Raw genomic sequence first — 17,576 nt, 5'->3', positions numbered from 1 at the left:
GAAGAGGCTGAGCACAGTGGCCGTAATCCCAATACTTTGGGAGGCCGAGGTGGGAGCGTCACTTGAGGTTAAGAGTTCCAGGCCAGTCTGGGCAACACAGTGAGACTCTGTCTCTACAAAAAATTTAAAAATTAGCTAGGCATGATGGTACAGGCCTGTAGTTCCAGCTACGCAGGAAGCTGAGCCAGGAGGATCACTTAAGCCTAAGAGTTCGGGGTTACAGTGACCTGTGATCACACCAATGGACTCCAGGCTGGGTCTGGGTGACAGAGACAGACCCTGTCTCATTAAAAAAAAAAAAATGGCAGAGATCAGGCGCGTGGCTCATGCCTATAATCCTAGCACTCTGGGAGGCCGAGGCAGGTGAATTGCTCGAGGTCAGGAGTTCAAAACCAGCCTGAGCAAGAGCGAGACTCCGTCTCTACTATAAATAGAAAGAAATTAATTGGCCAACTGATATATATATAAAAAAAAATTAGCCGGGCATGGTGGTGCAAGCCTGTAGTCCCAGCTACTCGGGAGGCTGAGGCAGCAGCAGGATTGCTTGAGCCCAGGAGTTTGAGGTTGCTGTGAGCTAGGTTGACACCATGGCACTCACTCTAGCCTGGGCAACACAGTGAGACTCTGTCTCAAAAAAAAAATAAAATGGCAAAAGAATCATTTTCCACATAAATTCCTACAGTAGGTGAAGGTATAATTGTTCTCAATGAAACAGGGTTGATAAGTAGAAGTTCTTTGAACATAGTTTTGAAAAGTTTAATTATTTGGAAGACCATACTCAACCTGTTGAAATGTGAGTATTGTCTGGCTAAATAATACAGGTTTTTCTTGTGATAATAATACAAGGTTTTGCTTGTCTTTTAGATTTAAAGGTAACCAAATACTGCTCTAAAGATAGAATCTTGATTATCATTATGGATGTGTAATGGTGGAGTGAGAGCCAGAGGACCTAGATTTTGATCCCAGAATAAGTTATTTAAAATCTCTAGGCCAGGTGTGGTGGCTCACGCCTATAATCCTAGCACTCTGGAAGGCCAAGGCAGGAGGACTGCTTCAGCTCCAGAGTTGAGACCCTGTCTCTGCTAAAAATAGAAAAATTAGCTGGGCATCATGGCATACACCTGTAGTCCCAACTACTCCTACTTGGTAGGCTGAGGCAGAAGGATCACTTGAGCCCAGAAGTTTGAGGTCGCAATGAGCTATGATGATGCCACGCTACTCTACCTTGGCGACAGAGCAAAACTCTGTCTTGAAGGAAAAAAAAATCTCTGGACTCTGGACTTGAGTATTCTCATCTTTAAAGTGAAGTGGTAGGCCGGGCGCAGTGGCTCATGCCTGTAATCCTAGCACTCTGGGAGGCCGAGGCAGGCGGATTGCTCGAAGTTAGGAGTTCGAAACCAGCTTGAGCAAGAGCGAGACCCTGTCTCTAATATAAATTGAAAGAAATTAATTGGCCAACTAATATATATACAAAAAATTCGCCGGGCATGGTGGTACAAGCGTATAGTCCCAGCTACTTGGGAGGCTGAGGCAGTAGGATTGCTTGAGCCGAGGAGTTTGAGGTTGCTGTGAGCTAGGCTGACGCCATGGCACTCACTCTAGCCTGGGCAACAAAGCGAGACTCTGTCTCAAAAAAAAAAAAAAGTGAAGTAGGTAAACTAGAATTGGAGGAGATTTTATTATAGATAATCTTTAATTATTTGGTAATCAGTTACAAAGTCCAGTTAACTCAGTGGACAATCCACTTAGACTATACAATTTTATGTCCCATAGTTTTGTTATCTTTATGTTGGTTTTCTTTTTTTTTTTTTGAGACAGAGTCTCACTTTGTTGCCCGGGATTAGAGTGAGTCCCATGGCGTCAGCCTAGCTTACAGCAACCTCAAACTCCTGGGCTCAAGCAACTCTTCTGCCTCAGCCTCCCAAATAGCTGGGACTACAGGCATGCGCCACCATGCCCGGCTAATTTTTTCTATGCATATTAGTTGGCCAATTAGTTTTCTTTCTATTTATAGTAGAGACAGGGTCTCGCTCTTGCTCAGGCTGGTTTCGAACTCCTGACCTCAAGCAATCCGCCCGCCTCGGCCTCCCAGAGTGCTAGGATTACAGGCATGAGCCACCGCGCCCGACCTTTATGTTGATTTTCAATCACATTGGTTCTCAACCTTTCTTCATAAATATTAAGAGGCAGCATTAACATGATCTTTATTTCTTATAGGTTCAGCATGCACTAAAAAAATCTGAGAAGGCTTTGGATACCCTAAACAGAGCCATTGTTATTGATCCTAAGAATCCTCTATGCAAATTTCACAGAGCCTCAGTTTTATTTGCAAATGAAAAGTATAAGGTAAGATATATATCTTTAGGGTTTTCAGCATTGTATTGCTTAAATTGTCCCTTTAATAAACTAAAAGCTATTTAAACTTTGCCAACTTGAGAAAGCTGATTGAATATAAATTAAATAAAAAATTATTGTCCAGGTGTGGTGGCTCACGCCTGTAATCCTCGCACTCTGGGAGGCCGAGGCCGGATCGTTTGAGCTTAAGAGTTTGAGACCAGCCTGAGCAAGAGCAAGAAAGAAATTAGCTGGACAACTAAAAATATAATTAGCCGGGCATGGTGGCACATGCCTGTAGTCCCAACTGCTCGGGAGGCTGAGGCAGAGGGATTGCTTGAGCCCAGGAGTTTGAGGTTGCTGTGAGCTATGCTGACGCCACAGCACCCTAGCCCGGGCAACAGAGTGAGACTCTGTCTCAAAAAAAAAAAACAAAAAAACATCTATATACAGAAAGTTTTTCATCAGGGAATTATCTTAAAGGTAAGACCTAACCCATCTTCTTAGGACCAAAATAAGTAAACAGATGACAAATGAATATGTGTGCATTATTCAGCAAATGTTTATTAAATACTTAACTATGTGTCAGGCACTAGGAATATAATGGTGAGTGAAGCAATCATATTTCCCGCCTTTGAAGATCCTACAATCTAGCACCCCTCTAGAGGGAGAATAGATATTAACCAAATAATCATGAAATAAGAGATGTTGAGTATATAAAGGGAAAGTATAGTGAGTTATGGGAGCTTAGAACAAGGACACTAGGTCTAGTCTGATGTGTCTCTCTCTTTACTTATTCTGTTTTTCAAATTATGGATTCTAGCCAGGTGCAGTGGCTAGAATGTGTCAGTAATCCCAGCTACTTGACGCCAGGGGTTTGACACCAGGCTGGGCAACATAGTAAGACCTCATCTAAGAAAATAAGTCTTTTAATTAGCTGGCCATGATGGCATGTGCATGTAGTCCTAGCTACTCAGGAGGCTAAGGTGGGAGGATCACTTGAGAGCCCAGGAGTTTGAGGTTGCTGTGAGCTAGGCTGATGCCATAGGACCCTAGCCAGGGTGACAGAGAGAGACTCTGTCTCAAAAAAAAAAAAAAAAGAAAAATTACCATATGTTATCTAGATTCTATAATATGATATCTTTACTAGCTCACCATTTTTTATTACTGCTTTACTTTTTATATCTTTTGGGGTTTTTTTTTTAGACAGAGCCTCACTTTGTTGCCCAGGCTAGAGTGAGTGCCATGGCATCAGCCTAGCTCACAGCAACCTCAAACTCCTGGGCTCAAGCAATCCTGCTGCCTCAGCCTCCCGAGTAGCTGGGACTACAGGCATGCGCCACCATGCCCGGCTAATTTTTTCTATATATATTAGTTGGCCAATTAATTTCTTTCTATTTATAATAGAGATGGGGTCTCGCTCTTGCTCAGGCTGGTTTCGAACTCCTGACCTTGAGCAACCTACCTTCCTCGGCCTCCCAGAGTGCTAGGATTACAGGCGTGAGCCACGGCGCCTGGCCTCTTTTGGTTTTTTTTTCTTTTTATGAAAGAAATATGCTTGTTACAAAAAATTTAAATAAAATAAATATATAAAAAATAGGCCAGGCGCAGTGGCTCATGCCTGTAATCCTAGCACTCTGGGAGGCCGAGGTGGGAGGATTGCTGAAGATCAGGAATTCAGAACGAGCCTGAGCAAGAGTGAGACCCTGTCTCTACTAAAAATAGAAAGAAATTGATTGGTCAACTGAAGATATATAGAAAAAATTAGCCGGACATGGTGGCACGTGCCTGTAGTCCCAGCTACTTGGGAGGCTGAGGCAGAAAGATTGCTTGAGCCCAGGAATTTGAGGGTTGCTGTGAGGTAGGCTATCGCCACGGCACTGTAGCCAGGACAACAGAGTGAGAATCTGTCTCAAAAAATATATATATGTAAAAAGTAAAAGTTGCCGGGCGCTGTGGCTCACGCCTGTAATCCTAGCTCTTGGGTGGCCGAGGCGGGCGGATTGCTCAAGGTCAGGAGTTCAAAACCAGCCTGAGCAAGAGCGAGACCCCGTCTCTACTATAAACAGAAAGAAATTAATTGGCCAACTGATATATAAATATATATAAAAAAATTAGCCGGGCATAGTGGCGCATGCCTGTAGTCCCAGCTACTCGGGAGGCTGAGGCAGAAGGATCACTCGAGCCCAGGAGTTTGAGGTTGCTGTGAGCTAGGCTGACGCCACGGCACTCACTCTAGCCTGGACAACAAAGTGAGACTCTGTCTCAAAAAAATAAATAAATAAAAATAAAAAAAAATAAAAAGTAAAAGTTGAATGTGCCTCATAAGTGTACCCTCCAGGGAAGAGCACTATTAACAGCTCAGCATGTATTCCTGCAAATCTTTTCCTCGTTATTTATATTTATGAATTGTTTCTAACAAAGTAGAAAAGCAGAATAATGTGGTAGGCAGAATAATAAGCTGTCAGGGTTATCCATGCTGTGATCCCCAGTACCTGAATGTGTTAACCTACATGATAAGAGAGATTTTGTAGGTGTGATTAAGAATCTGAACCTTGGGCCGGGCGCGGTGGCTCACGCCTGTAATCCTAGCTCTCTGGGAGGCCGAGGCGGGCGGATTGCTCGAGGTCAGGAGTTCGAAACCAGCCTGAGCAAGAGCGAGACCCCGTCTCCACTATAAATAGAAAGAAATTAATTGGCCAACTAATATATACAAAAAATTAGCCAGGCATGGTGGCACATGCCTGTAGTCCCAGCTACTCGGGAGGCTGAGACAGAAGGATCGCTTGAGCCAGGAGTTTGAGGTTGCTGTGAGCTAGGCTGATGCTACGGCACTCACTCTAGCCTGGGCAACAAAGCGAGACTCTGTCTCAAAAAAAAAAAGAATCTGAACCTTGAAATAGGGAGAGTGGCGTTATTGTCCATGTGGGCCCAATCTAATCATATAAATACTTAAAAGTATAAAATATTTCCCAGCTGTAGTCAGAACCAGCATGAAAAGGACTCAACAAACTATTGTTGACTTTGAAAATGGAGGAAGGGGGCTACAGGTCAAGGAATTTTGGTAGCCTGTAGACTCTGGGAAAGACAGGGAAACAGATGCCCTCCAGAAAGGAAGGCAGCCATGAAAACACCTTGATTTTAGCTCAGCAAGACTTCTGTTGAACTTGAAGATAATAAATTTATGTTGTTTTTAAGACACCAAATTTGTGGTAATTTGTTACGGCAGCAATAGGAAACGAATGCAAGTATACATTTCTTTTTTTTTTTTTTTTTTTTTTGGATACAACTCGCTTTTTTCACTTAATACTCTGCTGTTAATATATTTGGTATTTATCTTTTTTTTTTTTTAAATCTAACTTACATTGGATTTTGTTTTACTACAAAGAGGTATAAAGAAGAAAACAAAAAGTAGATGACCTCTGTGGACATTAAAGGGAAATAAAGTATAATGTTCATAATAGAAAATTCAAAAAGTAGAGAAAGCTACCAAATGGAGAATAAAAGCCCCCTAATCCCATCATCGATCATCCCCTTCCCAAAGGCAAACCATTTTTGCCTTGTTTGAAGGCAGAGAATATAATTATTTTTGCCAGAAAAAAATGCATATACTCATGTCAATGTATTTATAAAATATTTATATGTGTACTATACAGTTATGTGTAGTTGCATGGCTGCCTTCCTCCCAGAAGGAAGGAGACTGTTTTCCTCCCTTTCCCAGAGTCTACAGGCTGCCAGAATTCCTTGACCTGTAGCCTCCTTCCTCTGTCTTCAAAGCCAACAGTGGTTTGCCAGGTCATGTATATTTGTGTGTGCAGTATATATATTTTGACATGAGGAATAATACTGTACATGCTGTTTGGCATCTTGGTTTTGCCTTTTTTATTTGTATTTTATATATACAATTAAGCACCTACAGAGGATAGACCATAATTCATTTAACTAGGCTGCAGTTAGACACTTTGATTGTTTCTAATGTTTTACAATAACAAGTAATATGTTGGGTTGAATGTTCTTATAAAGATGACTTAGTGAACTTTTTTCTTTTTTAAGTATATCCCTGGGACAAATTCCTAGTAGTGGGATTGTGCAGTCAGTGGTTACATGTAGTTTTTAACTTAATAGATAATGCTAAATTGCCCTTACAAATACTTTGCATCAGTTTATACTTCCACTTCAGTGATGAGAATAGCTATTTCCTCTCACTCATGCTAACTTTATGTAACACCAAATTATTTTTGTCCAGGTGAAAAATAGGGCAGCATTTCATTTGTGGGGCCAGTTTTATTTTTAATGATTATCTTTCTCCTTTAAATACAAACCTAAGGCCGGGTGCAGTGGCTCACGCCTGTAATCCTAGCACTCTGGGAGGCCAAGGCGGGCGGATTGCTCAAGGTCAGGAGTTCGAAACCAGCCTTAGCAAGAGCGAGACCCCATCTCTACTATAAATAGAAAGAAATTAATTGGCCAACTAATATATATAGAAAAAATTAGCTGGGCATGGTGGCACATGCCTGTAGTCCCAGCTACTCGGGAGGCTGAGGCAGGAGGATCACTTGAGCCCAGGAGTTTGAGGTTGCTGTGAGCTAGGCTGATGCCACGGCACTCACTCTAGCCTGGGCAACAAAGTGAGACTTTGTCTCAAAAAAAAAAAAAAAAAAAACAAATCTAATTGTTTCTCTTGTATTTCCTCTCAATTTCCCCAACCCTTAGCAAAAGATTGCTAGGCAGTTTAACTCAGTTCAGAGGGTTAAATTAATTTCATTAGTTAAAATTAGGTAAGTTTTGTTCAGAACTTGGTGCTTGCATCAAGGAGGTCAGACAGAACCAGTCTTATTTTGTTCTGTAACTTAGTTTTCAAAGCACTTTCACACGCTTCCACACACCATGTGGAAGTTATTGTTTTAAATAAAATGCAAAAGCAAGGGTTGTCACCCCCTGGATATTTCACAAAGAAATAAAGGTGTGAGTGGAAGAGAGAGAGTGTGTGTGTATGAGTGCATTCTATGGACATTGGTGAGTGCCTGCCATTTCTTAGTTCCTATTGTCGTATTTTTCATGCATTTTGTTTTTACAAGAACTAATATAATAAGGAAGTATATTGATTTAGATCTAGTTCGATTTCAGGAACTCTAATAAAGAAAAACACTTGCTTAGTCAAAACTTTGTAAAACTTTGCTGCTCTAAGGTTTTTCTTTACCTTTTTCAGTTGGCTTTACAAGAACTTGAAGAATTGAAACAAATCGTTCCCAAAGAATCCCTTGTTTACTTCTTAATAGGAAAGGTAAAGACTGGGGCCATGGTTCTAAACTGTGACTTTCATAGCAAATATTAACTTTGATATTTTATAAGAATAAATATTAATATAATACTTATTGTACATCTATTGAGCAAATTCAGATAGACCTCTGACAAGATGATAGGATGCAAGAACACACACCCCATAATCCTAATCCTACTATGGCATTAGAAGTAGATTAGCATTTGCAGCCTGAAGCCACTAATGAGTTAATAACTGAGACTACCACATGAAAAGCCCTTAGCTTTCAATTTTCAATAAAATATTTAGAAATCCCCCAAAAGAAAAGAATTAATGGCACTGTGTTGTCTTAATTAAAAGAAATGGCTTCTAGGAGTCCCAAGACCAGACTAGTCAGTCTTTTACAAACTGGACCCCCAGATGCCATTGGTTAAAGTATCTAGGAACTATGGACAGATGTTAAGAGTTGATATAGCCGAGGCGGGCGGATTGCTCAAGGTCAGGAGTTCAAAACCAGCCTGAGCAAGAGTGAGACCCCATCTCTACTATAAATAGAAAGAAATTAATTGGCCAATTAATATATATAGAAAAAATTAGCCAGGCATTATGGCGGCCTCCCTGTAGTCCCAGCTACTCAGGAGGCTGAGGCAGCAGGATTGCTTGAGCCCAGGAGTTTGAGGTTGCTGTGAGCTAGGCTGATGCCACGGCACTCACTCTAGCCTGGGCAACAAAGCAAGACTCTGTCTCAAAAAAAAAAAAAAGAGTTGATATAGCTCCATTTAAAATCACTGTAAATGAATGTTAATTAAGCAGCTTATAGTCTACTTATTCCCTTTGTCTTGTTGCTGTAAGAGTGAGATTTATGTTAGAAACCTACTACCTGAATTCTGAAAATAATATTTGAATATACTGAAAGGAACTCAAAAGCTGGTATGAGTTCATCTGTAGGATGAAAATGTCCTACCCATCAGAATGAGTTTAGAGCACATATATCAGGGGGCTAATTTAAATTATAAGTGTTTACGATTTTATAGTTGAAGCTCACAACTTAATGAAAAATGTAGTGCTGCTGTTTATTTTTAGGTTTACAAGAAATTAGGTCAAACGCACCTCGCCCTGATGAATTTCTCTTGGGCTATGGACTTAGATCCTAAAGGAGCCAATAACCAGATTAAAGAGGCAATTGATAAGCGCTATCTTCCTGATGATGAGGAGCCAATAACACAAGAAGAACAGATCAGTAAGTATCATACATATGATTTTGAATGTTCAGAAAGCTACTTTTTCCATAAGGATTTGTGGGCTGCTTTTTTATTTTTCTAACTGTGGTGTTTTCTTTATACCAAATGGAATTTTAGGGACATTGACCAAGGTGATATAATAACAGAATGCATATGGAGTCAGGTAATTAGTGTCAGTTCTGGATCTAGTTTGCTGTGTGACTTTGACAGATCCATTGCTGAATTTTACCTAGGCCTCAATTTATATTTGAATATGTAACTAATACTGTCTTATCTGCTTCATAGGGAAGTAGTAAGGGAGAAAAAGATGATAGATGTAAATGTATGTTGAGAACATTATAAGTGCTGTGTGAATGAATAATAAGTTTGTGTACATGTTAAAGCTGCTGTTCCCCAATCCCTAGGCCGAGGACTGGTATCGGTCCATGACCTGTTAGGGACTGGGCAGAAAAGCAGGAGGTGAGCGGTGGGCAAGTGAGCTAAGCTTCATCTCTGTTTATAGCTGCTCCCCGTCGCTGGGGTCACCGCATAAACTCCACCTGTCAGATCAGCAGTGGCATTAGATTCTCTTAGGAGCTGGAAACCTACCGTAAACTGCATGTTTGAGGGGTCTGGGTTGCACACACCTTATGAGAACCTAATGCCTGATGATCTGAGGTGAAACTGAAGTGGTGATGCTAGTGCTGGGGAGCGGCTGCAAATACTGATTATCATTAGCAGAGAGGTTTGACTGTATAATGAATGTAATGTGCTTGAATCATCCTGAAACCATCCCCATCCCCACCGCCACCCCTACTCCCAGTCCATGGAAAAATTGTCTTCTATGAAACCAGTCCCTGGTGCCAAAAAGGTTGGGGGCTGCTATTTTAAAGTATTGACAGATCTGTAATAGTGGCTATTAAAATTCTGTGTAGCTCTGGCAAATCTAAAATCCAAATACCTGCCTAATATATGTAAATTTAGGAGTCAAGAAAAGAGTAGAGAACAAAGAATACAGTTTAAGGCACTAAATACGCCATCCCTAAATTGAGTATATGTCTTAAAGTAATTAGTGAAAACCAAGACTTAATGTATCAATATTTCTTAATAAGAGAGTTGAGAAATTCTGATGATAAATTCTGATTAGATATCTTTGTTCGGAAAAACTTGGTGAAAGGCTTTAATTAAAATTATAGTTCCAAGCCGGGCGCGGTGGCTCACGCCTGTAATCCTAGCACTCTGGGAGGCTGAGGCGGGCGGATTGCTCGAGGTCAGGAGTTCGAAACTAGCCTGAGCAAGAGCAAGACCCCGTCTCTACTATAAAAATAGAAAGAAATTAATTGGCCAACTAATATTAAATATATATAAAAAAAAATTAGCCGGGCATGGTGGCGCATGCCTGTAGTCCCAGCTACTCTGGAGGCTGAGGCAGAAGGATTACTTGAGCCCAGGAGTTTGATGTTGCTGTGAGCTAGGCTGACGCCACGGCACTCACTCTAGCCTGGGCAACAAGCGAGACTCTGTCTCAAAAAAAAAAAAAAAAAAAATTATAGTTCCGGCTGGGCGCGGTGGCTCACGCCTGTAATCCTAGCACTCTGGGAGGGAGGACGAGGTAAGTGGATCATTTGAGCTCAGCAGTTCGAGACCAGCCTGAGCGAGAGCAAGACCCCATCTCTACTATAAATAGAAAGAAAGTAATTGGCCACTTAAAAATATATAGAAAAAATTAGCCAGGCATGGTGGCACATGTCTATAGTCCCAGCTACTCAGGAGGCTGAGGCAGAAGGATTGCTTGAGCCCCGGAGTTTGAGGTTGCTGTGAGCTAGCTGACACTATGGCACTCTAGCCCAGGCAACAGAGTGAGACTCTGTCTCAAAAAAAAAAAAAAAAAATTATAATTCTAATAACCCTTTTAAACTGAAGGTTTCATTTTATATTTCTGTGGACTAGCAGGGAGTATCCTCAAAGTAGAGTCAGTGATTTAGAGGCTGAGGGAAAGAAATGTCAGTCTTTTTTTTATGTCTCAGAGAGCTAGCTAGTTTTAATTTGTAGGGTAGGAATAAGGAATTCATTAGTGAGAGGCAGTTTTAGTAGTTAAAACCTTAAAGGTAAAATGCAATAAACTAATCTTCTCAGACCTGCTATAAAATAAGGAACTTGAATTGCATTTTATTAAAGGATATCAGGATTTTAGGGGCTTTTATTTAGGGTCTTATCTCTGTGAATATAATACAGTTTTCCCTTGTTCTCATAAACCAACAAGATATATTTGCCAGATACCTTACTGCAGACTTTTGTTTTATTTTTAAAGTGGGAACAGATGAATCCCAGGAGAGCAGCATGACAGATGCGGATGACACACAACTTCATGCAGCTGAAAGTGATGAATTTTAACTTCTGGAAATCAGACTTTTGCAACTGGATGTGTGACTAGTGCTGACATGTTTCTTGTCCCTCCATATACTGAGTCTTCACTCTTAAGCCGGCATTGTCATCATCCATCAGTTATACCATGAGTGTGCCACTCTCAATGGACCCTGACTGTACACAGAATGAAAGGCAGTGCAATATTTAGCTGCTAACAAGACTGGCTCCTTTACCAGTATGAATGACAATTTAGGGGGGAAGGGTGGGGAACTTTCTTTTCTTTTTTTCTTTAATCTCCCTTTGTTGGAAAGCTATCATGGAAGGAAGAGTTATGTTTTATCTTGAAGGAACCATTAGATATGGAAAACAGTGATGAACCAGAATTTCTTGGTCGTTTTTCCAAAAATGTGTTTTTATTTGGTTCTGTTCCTGATAAACAGAGTGACTGACCTTCATTTCTAGGTTCTTCAAGAATGGTGTTAGCAAGTGCCAGATGGAACAATAAAAGACATTGCCTATAACAGTAACTTGATTGCCAAGGAATGTAAATTACCTTAAACTTGCAGTGTCTCCTATAAACAAATGTAATGGGCATATTGGAACTCGTATGTAGGAATCAAATATCCCTCCACATAGTGTATACTTATTCTTGGCAAGAATGCTTTAATGTCTAACCAAGAATTTTAATTTATTCATCTTGCTTCAAAGTGTTGATCATTGTTGTCTTGGTATTGCAAACTTTGAAATTGGTCCTTACCATATTGCCTCTTCTCTTTGAGCTCTGTGGGATCACCTTTAACATTCAGAGATGACAGAGTGGTTCCCCACTGAAAAGCCAAAACAAGACCCTTAATATCCATTTAAGATCACCATAAGAATCAGTATGAGAACATTAAAGTGGAGAGACTTTAAGAGATCATGATAGTGAAAGCCTTAATACAATCAGAATTGTACCATAACCTTGAAGCTCTATTTGTTCAAAACAGTATCCCTTTGACTTTTCTGAGTGTTTAAGCAGAGTGCAAGAATGTGTGATTACCTTTGGTTGAGGTAATTTCCATTCTTTTTGGCTCTTTGCTTCAGATTATTTTCACTAATGTGAGTCACCAAAACGTTTACTGAGAGTGATCGGGTATTTAGGATATTGGAAATTTTTAGGTGGGAAAAAAAAATTCTTATGAAGGAGACAAGTTCTCTCCTGAGTTTGTCATAATAGGTTGGTGTCTTTGGGAAATGGCCACAATTTTAAAGATCTAATTATGCATATAAAATGGGAATTATCAGAATTTCACAGTAACAGATTTAAACAGTCTTAAATTGTGTATCTCCTTTATTGTAATGTTTGAAATTTTTAGAGAAACTTTAGTTGTTAACATTTTATTAAGTGCCAATGTCAGAATATAACAAATTATACTTTCTTAAGAATGACAGGCCTACAATTATTATTTTGGATTATTCGATGAAGGACAAACTTATCTATTGGTTATCTGTATTTATTAGTCAAGCTGTGAAAATAAGGTGGATTACAAAAGATGTGAAAAAAATTTTAGCCTGTAGACTCAGTAATTTTCTATCATTTACTGTTAACCTTTTTATTTGAACATGGATTAGATACCATTATAAATTAATTCAAGTCAGAGTATTGGATTAGGTATTGGGTGCCAGAGAGGTATTTAACAAAATTTTCTACCTAAATCTATGTGTATGTGCTGTCTAAAATAATAATTTATAAAGAAAAGGAAAAGTTGGGAATAAGTGAATATTATTAAAAATTCCCAGAGACTAGCACTTGAATTCTAACAAATATTCCATTTTATTATCCATTAGTTCTATAATATTTAATTTTTAGATTCTTTTATTTTTTTTAATTGGCAAATCGTAAGTCAGCTGTATAACAGTATCAAATCTAGAGTTTCATAGAAAGCTTCCACCTGAGTTCTGTGTTACAAAGCCTGGAGAAAGCTAAGCTTAGAACATAATTTGCTAGAGTATAATTAGTTATCTTTTTGTACTAGGAATTTATGTCCTGTGCCAGAGATTGCGAGTCTTTTCTGGTACTGATTTTGAGACCAAGAATAAAAAGATAGTTGTGAAAGGCACACCATGGCAATGGCTGGTTAAGGGACACTTTCAACCCAAGTTTGGCCTGGTTTCATTTTTCCTCATACCTACTTTCAAAGACATTTAGAATTGAAGCCTTATTTTCCACTTATAACTCTTTCTGCCTTTTTTTTTCTTTTTCTTTTTTCTTTTTCTTTTGTTTTCTTTTGTTCTTTTTGCATGAATGGGGATCAAACAACCAGAAGAACACGTTTTGGTCAAGCAAAATGTTTGCTTCAGATTTCAGAAGCTACTTTGAAGGAAATTAAAAATACTAAGTACTTTGGCATCCTTTTTTCTGTTTCACACATATACATATATATACATATATATATATATATATATACGCACACACACTTTTATTCAGAAGTTATGTTGTGGCGTTGGATTTATTTTTCCCCTTGGAAATGGTTCTTAACTCTGGGATTTTAGAAGGTTGGAATATTTTTTCAAGAGAACAATGGTACTCAAAATAATGAAAGGTGGTCCCTACTTTTTCTGTATTTCATTACTTTAAATTTTTTATTTTTTCCAAGAACTGCAAGTAACATTTGAACCATGCTGCTGTTGTACCTTAAACAAAAACTCAGTGATAACCAGTATTTAGTCTATTAAAAATGCTCTTTTTAAAGAAAAAAGTTTGGAAGTCTCTGATTAGCCAGAGTATAGTATGGATCTTCACTGAGAAATACGGTGACCCGTTTTCTTTGTGAAAACCTGGGAAAATGCAAGTGTGGGTGTGATGTGTGTGTTCTATTTGCATTGAAACAATGTAATTTTGTGTCTTTTTGCTTTTCCTGACTTATTTCAGAAATTGTACAGTCTTGGGGGGGGAGTCTTTTCTGTTAATATATTTGCAATTCATTAAAGGATATGGAAAATCCAAATAAATTACTTTTGAAAGCAATTTATAATCAAGTTGTTAAAGCTATAAAAGAGCTGTGCCATCTGTATTTTTATAGTAAGGTACAGCAAAATAGTGATGAAAGATTACAGTTTTATGTTCCACAAAATTCTAGGGCAGTGTTTCTCTAAATTTTTTTTTTACTTACACCCTCTTAATATATTTATATTTTTAAATGCTCATATTCTTTTTAGTATTATTTGGAATTTTAAAATAAATACTATGACAAAAACAATGGTAATTTTTAGAATATATTTTTTTCAAACTGCAGATTTGCAAGTCAACTGCTTACTCTTTGATCATGTGATTTCTGAAATTCCTTTAAAAGGGACACAAAGCTATTTTGTTCCAATTAGAATCTATTTTTAAAAATCAAGATCTGAAAGGAGTAAAGTATAGAAACTAAATTTTGTTTTAGTTTGAAAACCTTTTATTTTTTTGGTTGGAGAAAGTGTAGAGAGCTGAATGGTTTTATTCAGACTTGAAAAAAGGGCAATAACAGGAAAAAACGCATGAAGTGGGGTAAGCTGGGCAAATTCGAGGGAACAAGTCATACTTTGTAACCTTCCCTGGGACCTGCCATTTACTGTCAGCTGAATGAAGATAAATAGAAACTTAGATGTGAAACTGTTCTTTGACTCGTTTAGCTGCTAACGCATAGTTTCTGAAGTTTCAGTATAGGTTTCATTTTTCCTCATGAGTGCAAACTTTGTTAAATAGCTATGTTGAATGAGACCTTGCCCTGCATATTGTGTTACTTGCTTTGTGGGCAGTATTTTCAGGAAAATAAATTACTCCATTTGACAAAAAAAAAAAACACAAAAAAAACCAGATTCAGTATTAAATGATAGAGGTGAACACTTTTGTCATTAATGTATTTTCAAAACCATGTATTTAGTTTTGGATTTCCTCCAGATGTTTCAAATCATATCTAATCTTAACTGTTAGGTGTCCTCTCTAGCATTTTTAAATGCATAGTCTACCATAGACTATCGGACTCATACATTCAGATCTGTCATGTGCTAGTCCTTTGCATATGGGCCTTTGACCTGTATCCTGCTTCTCTACTCTTCTCACACTGAAATTGGAAGTGTATTTTCCTTCTTTAAGTGACTAGAATTTAAAATAGAAAATTAAAATCTTCAGTTTTCTTTCAGTTCTTGCCCTTTTCATTACCAATTTTCCCTATCACAAGCATTCTTTTTATATTCAACACTGTTAGAGAAAAATTTGTTTATGACTTTTGCTAAAAATGATAAGGCAGAACTTTATTCAGAGATGGCCATGGACATAGGTGTAGGGACCACTGCAGCAGGATCTTGCATTAGGGGAGAGAGATGGAACTCAACTCTGACTCCAATAGGGACAAGTGGAGATTTATATCCAAGAAGCAGGGTAGGGTCCATGGATGGAAAATTAATAAGAGAAAACATCCACGATAAGGGGTTTCTGCCTAAACTGACTTGATAGGATTATTGCTGAAGGCTGGCCAGGTTGATAAGATATCAAGGGTGGGGGTTTTTTACAAAACTGAGACAGCAGAATTGCTGTTCCAACTGGATTCTACAAGGACAGAGAAGGAAGCCTGAGGTCAAGCCTAGTCAAAAAAGACTTAGGAGCCTGACTTAAGTTTTGGTTAAAGGAGAGAGTCTTTGTCAACACCATCTAAATAGAATTTTCAACATGAGACTAAAAGCTATGTTTGAAGAGAAAATTAAAGACCTTGAAAATGTGTAACACAAAACATTGTTTTTCTTTTAAGACAGGGTCTTTGTTGCCCGGGCTAGTGTCACAGCTCAGTGAAACCTCAAACACCTGGGCTTAAGCAATCCCCCTGCCTCAGCCACCCAAGTAGCCACAACTACAGGCATGCACCACCACGCCTAGTGAATTTTTTCTATATTTTGTAAAGATGGGATCTGACTATGTTGGCCAGGCTGGTCTTGAACTCCTGGCCTCAAAATGATCCTCTCACCTTAACCTCTCCAAGTACTAGGATTATAGGCATGTGCCACTGCGTCTGGCCTATAAAACCATTTTTAAGAAAGCAAAAAAATATATACTGTAACACAGTAGTTATCCCCCCCCCCATGAATGTGGAAGGATTATATTGATGGGGGAATATGTAACAGAAGAAATGGCTTGAAAAAAATGGCAAAAATGTTTTGTTTTGTTAAGACATCCTGCACTCCTTTTGGAGAACTTGGACCTGCATCCCTGCCTCAGGCCAGAGGGGCAAAGGAATGTCTTTTGTTCTTTGTGCCACAACAGATGGCTCAAGGAAATTATCTGGGTGGAGGTCATGAGACCATTTAGCTGAACATGGGATTAATCCAGGTGGAGGTTAAGAGATTGTCTTAGTCAAAGATGGAAGGAATCAGAACCTTTAAAAGGCTGGGTGTGGTGGCTCACTCCTATAATCCTAGCAATGTGGGAGGAGCACACAGGATCACTGGAGTTCAGGAGTTCGAGACCAGCCTGAGCAAGAGTGAGACCCATCTCTACTAAAAACAAAAAATTAGCCGGGCATGGTGGCATATGCCTATAATCCCAGCTACTTGGGAGGCTGAGGCAGAAGGATTGCTTGAGCCCAGGAGTTTGAGGTTGCTGTGAGCTGGGCTGATACCACAGCACTCACTCTAGCCCTGGGCAACAGAGCAAGACTGTCTCAAAAAAAAAAAAAGTTAAAAGCTCTACACTTCTGCTAGAAGGAGAATGATGGCATTTCAGACAGTGTCTCCATCCTTATTTGCCAGCAAATTAATAAACTCCTCTTTAACCACTTGCCCTTGTGCTTCTGGTGCTTTGGTAACAATACTGCTTCACCAAAGTTTGAATAAGAATAATTCTAGAATCTAAGAAGAACAGTGGAGTAGAATTAAAGTTTGTAATCATGTGTTTTTAAAATACACTAAACTGATATCTGGAAAATGTAGATTTTTGCCCCTTAGTAACTGTCTGACCTGGAACAATTCACTTAAACCTTTTCCTTGTCAATACAAAGATCTCTTCTTCTCAAAAAGGAACTTTTGTGAGGATCTAATGTGTTAAATCATCCTGGAAGTTCTTTGAAAAACTAACGCACTATGCAGATCACCATCTTATTAATTGAATGGAGATGATGTCATAAAAAAACTGATTGAGTTGGTCTCAAGACATGATTTCCATGAGACAAGTTTGCTGTAGAAGAGCAAACTTTTAATCTAGAACAGGGGATGTCACACTGTGGCCTTCAGGCCAGTTGTCCCCTTGCCTATTTCACGTTATTGGAACACAGCCCTTCCCATTTGTTTACATATTGTTTTCTCATGTCATTGATAGAATTCAATAGTTGTATCAAACCTGTATGGCCTGCAAAGGCTTACTATTTACTACCTGACCTTTTATGGAA

The 17,576-nt window shown here is 39.0% G+C and overlaps 1 protein-coding gene across 5 annotated transcripts in view; it reads left to right on the top strand.

The window, feature by feature from the left end:
* Positions 1–14,175, top strand: part of CDC27 (cell division cycle 27) — a 69,811-nt gene extending 55,636 nt beyond the window's left edge. For all 5 annotated transcript variants that reach the window (XM_075994657.1, XM_012751079.3, XM_012751078.3 and 2 more), the window contains 4 exons: positions 2,218–2,346; positions 7,544–7,618; positions 8,678–8,834; positions 11,126–14,175. In XM_075994657.1, the coding sequence (XP_075850772.1) occupies positions 2,218–2,346; positions 7,544–7,618; positions 8,678–8,834; positions 11,126–11,208 (444 nt within the window). In that variant the 3' untranslated portion in view covers positions 11,209–14,175. The remainder of the gene's footprint in view (positions 1–2,217; positions 2,347–7,543; positions 7,619–8,677; positions 8,835–11,125) is intronic.
* Positions 14,176–17,576: the final 3,401 nt, after the last annotated feature.

This window comes from Microcebus murinus, chromosome 18, assembly GCF_040939455.1.
Source record: "Microcebus murinus isolate Inina chromosome 18, M.murinus_Inina_mat1.0, whole genome shotgun sequence".
NCBI lineage: Eukaryota > Metazoa > Chordata > Mammalia > Primates > Cheirogaleidae > Microcebus > Microcebus murinus.
This window is presented reverse-complemented; position numbering and strand designations above follow the sequence as displayed.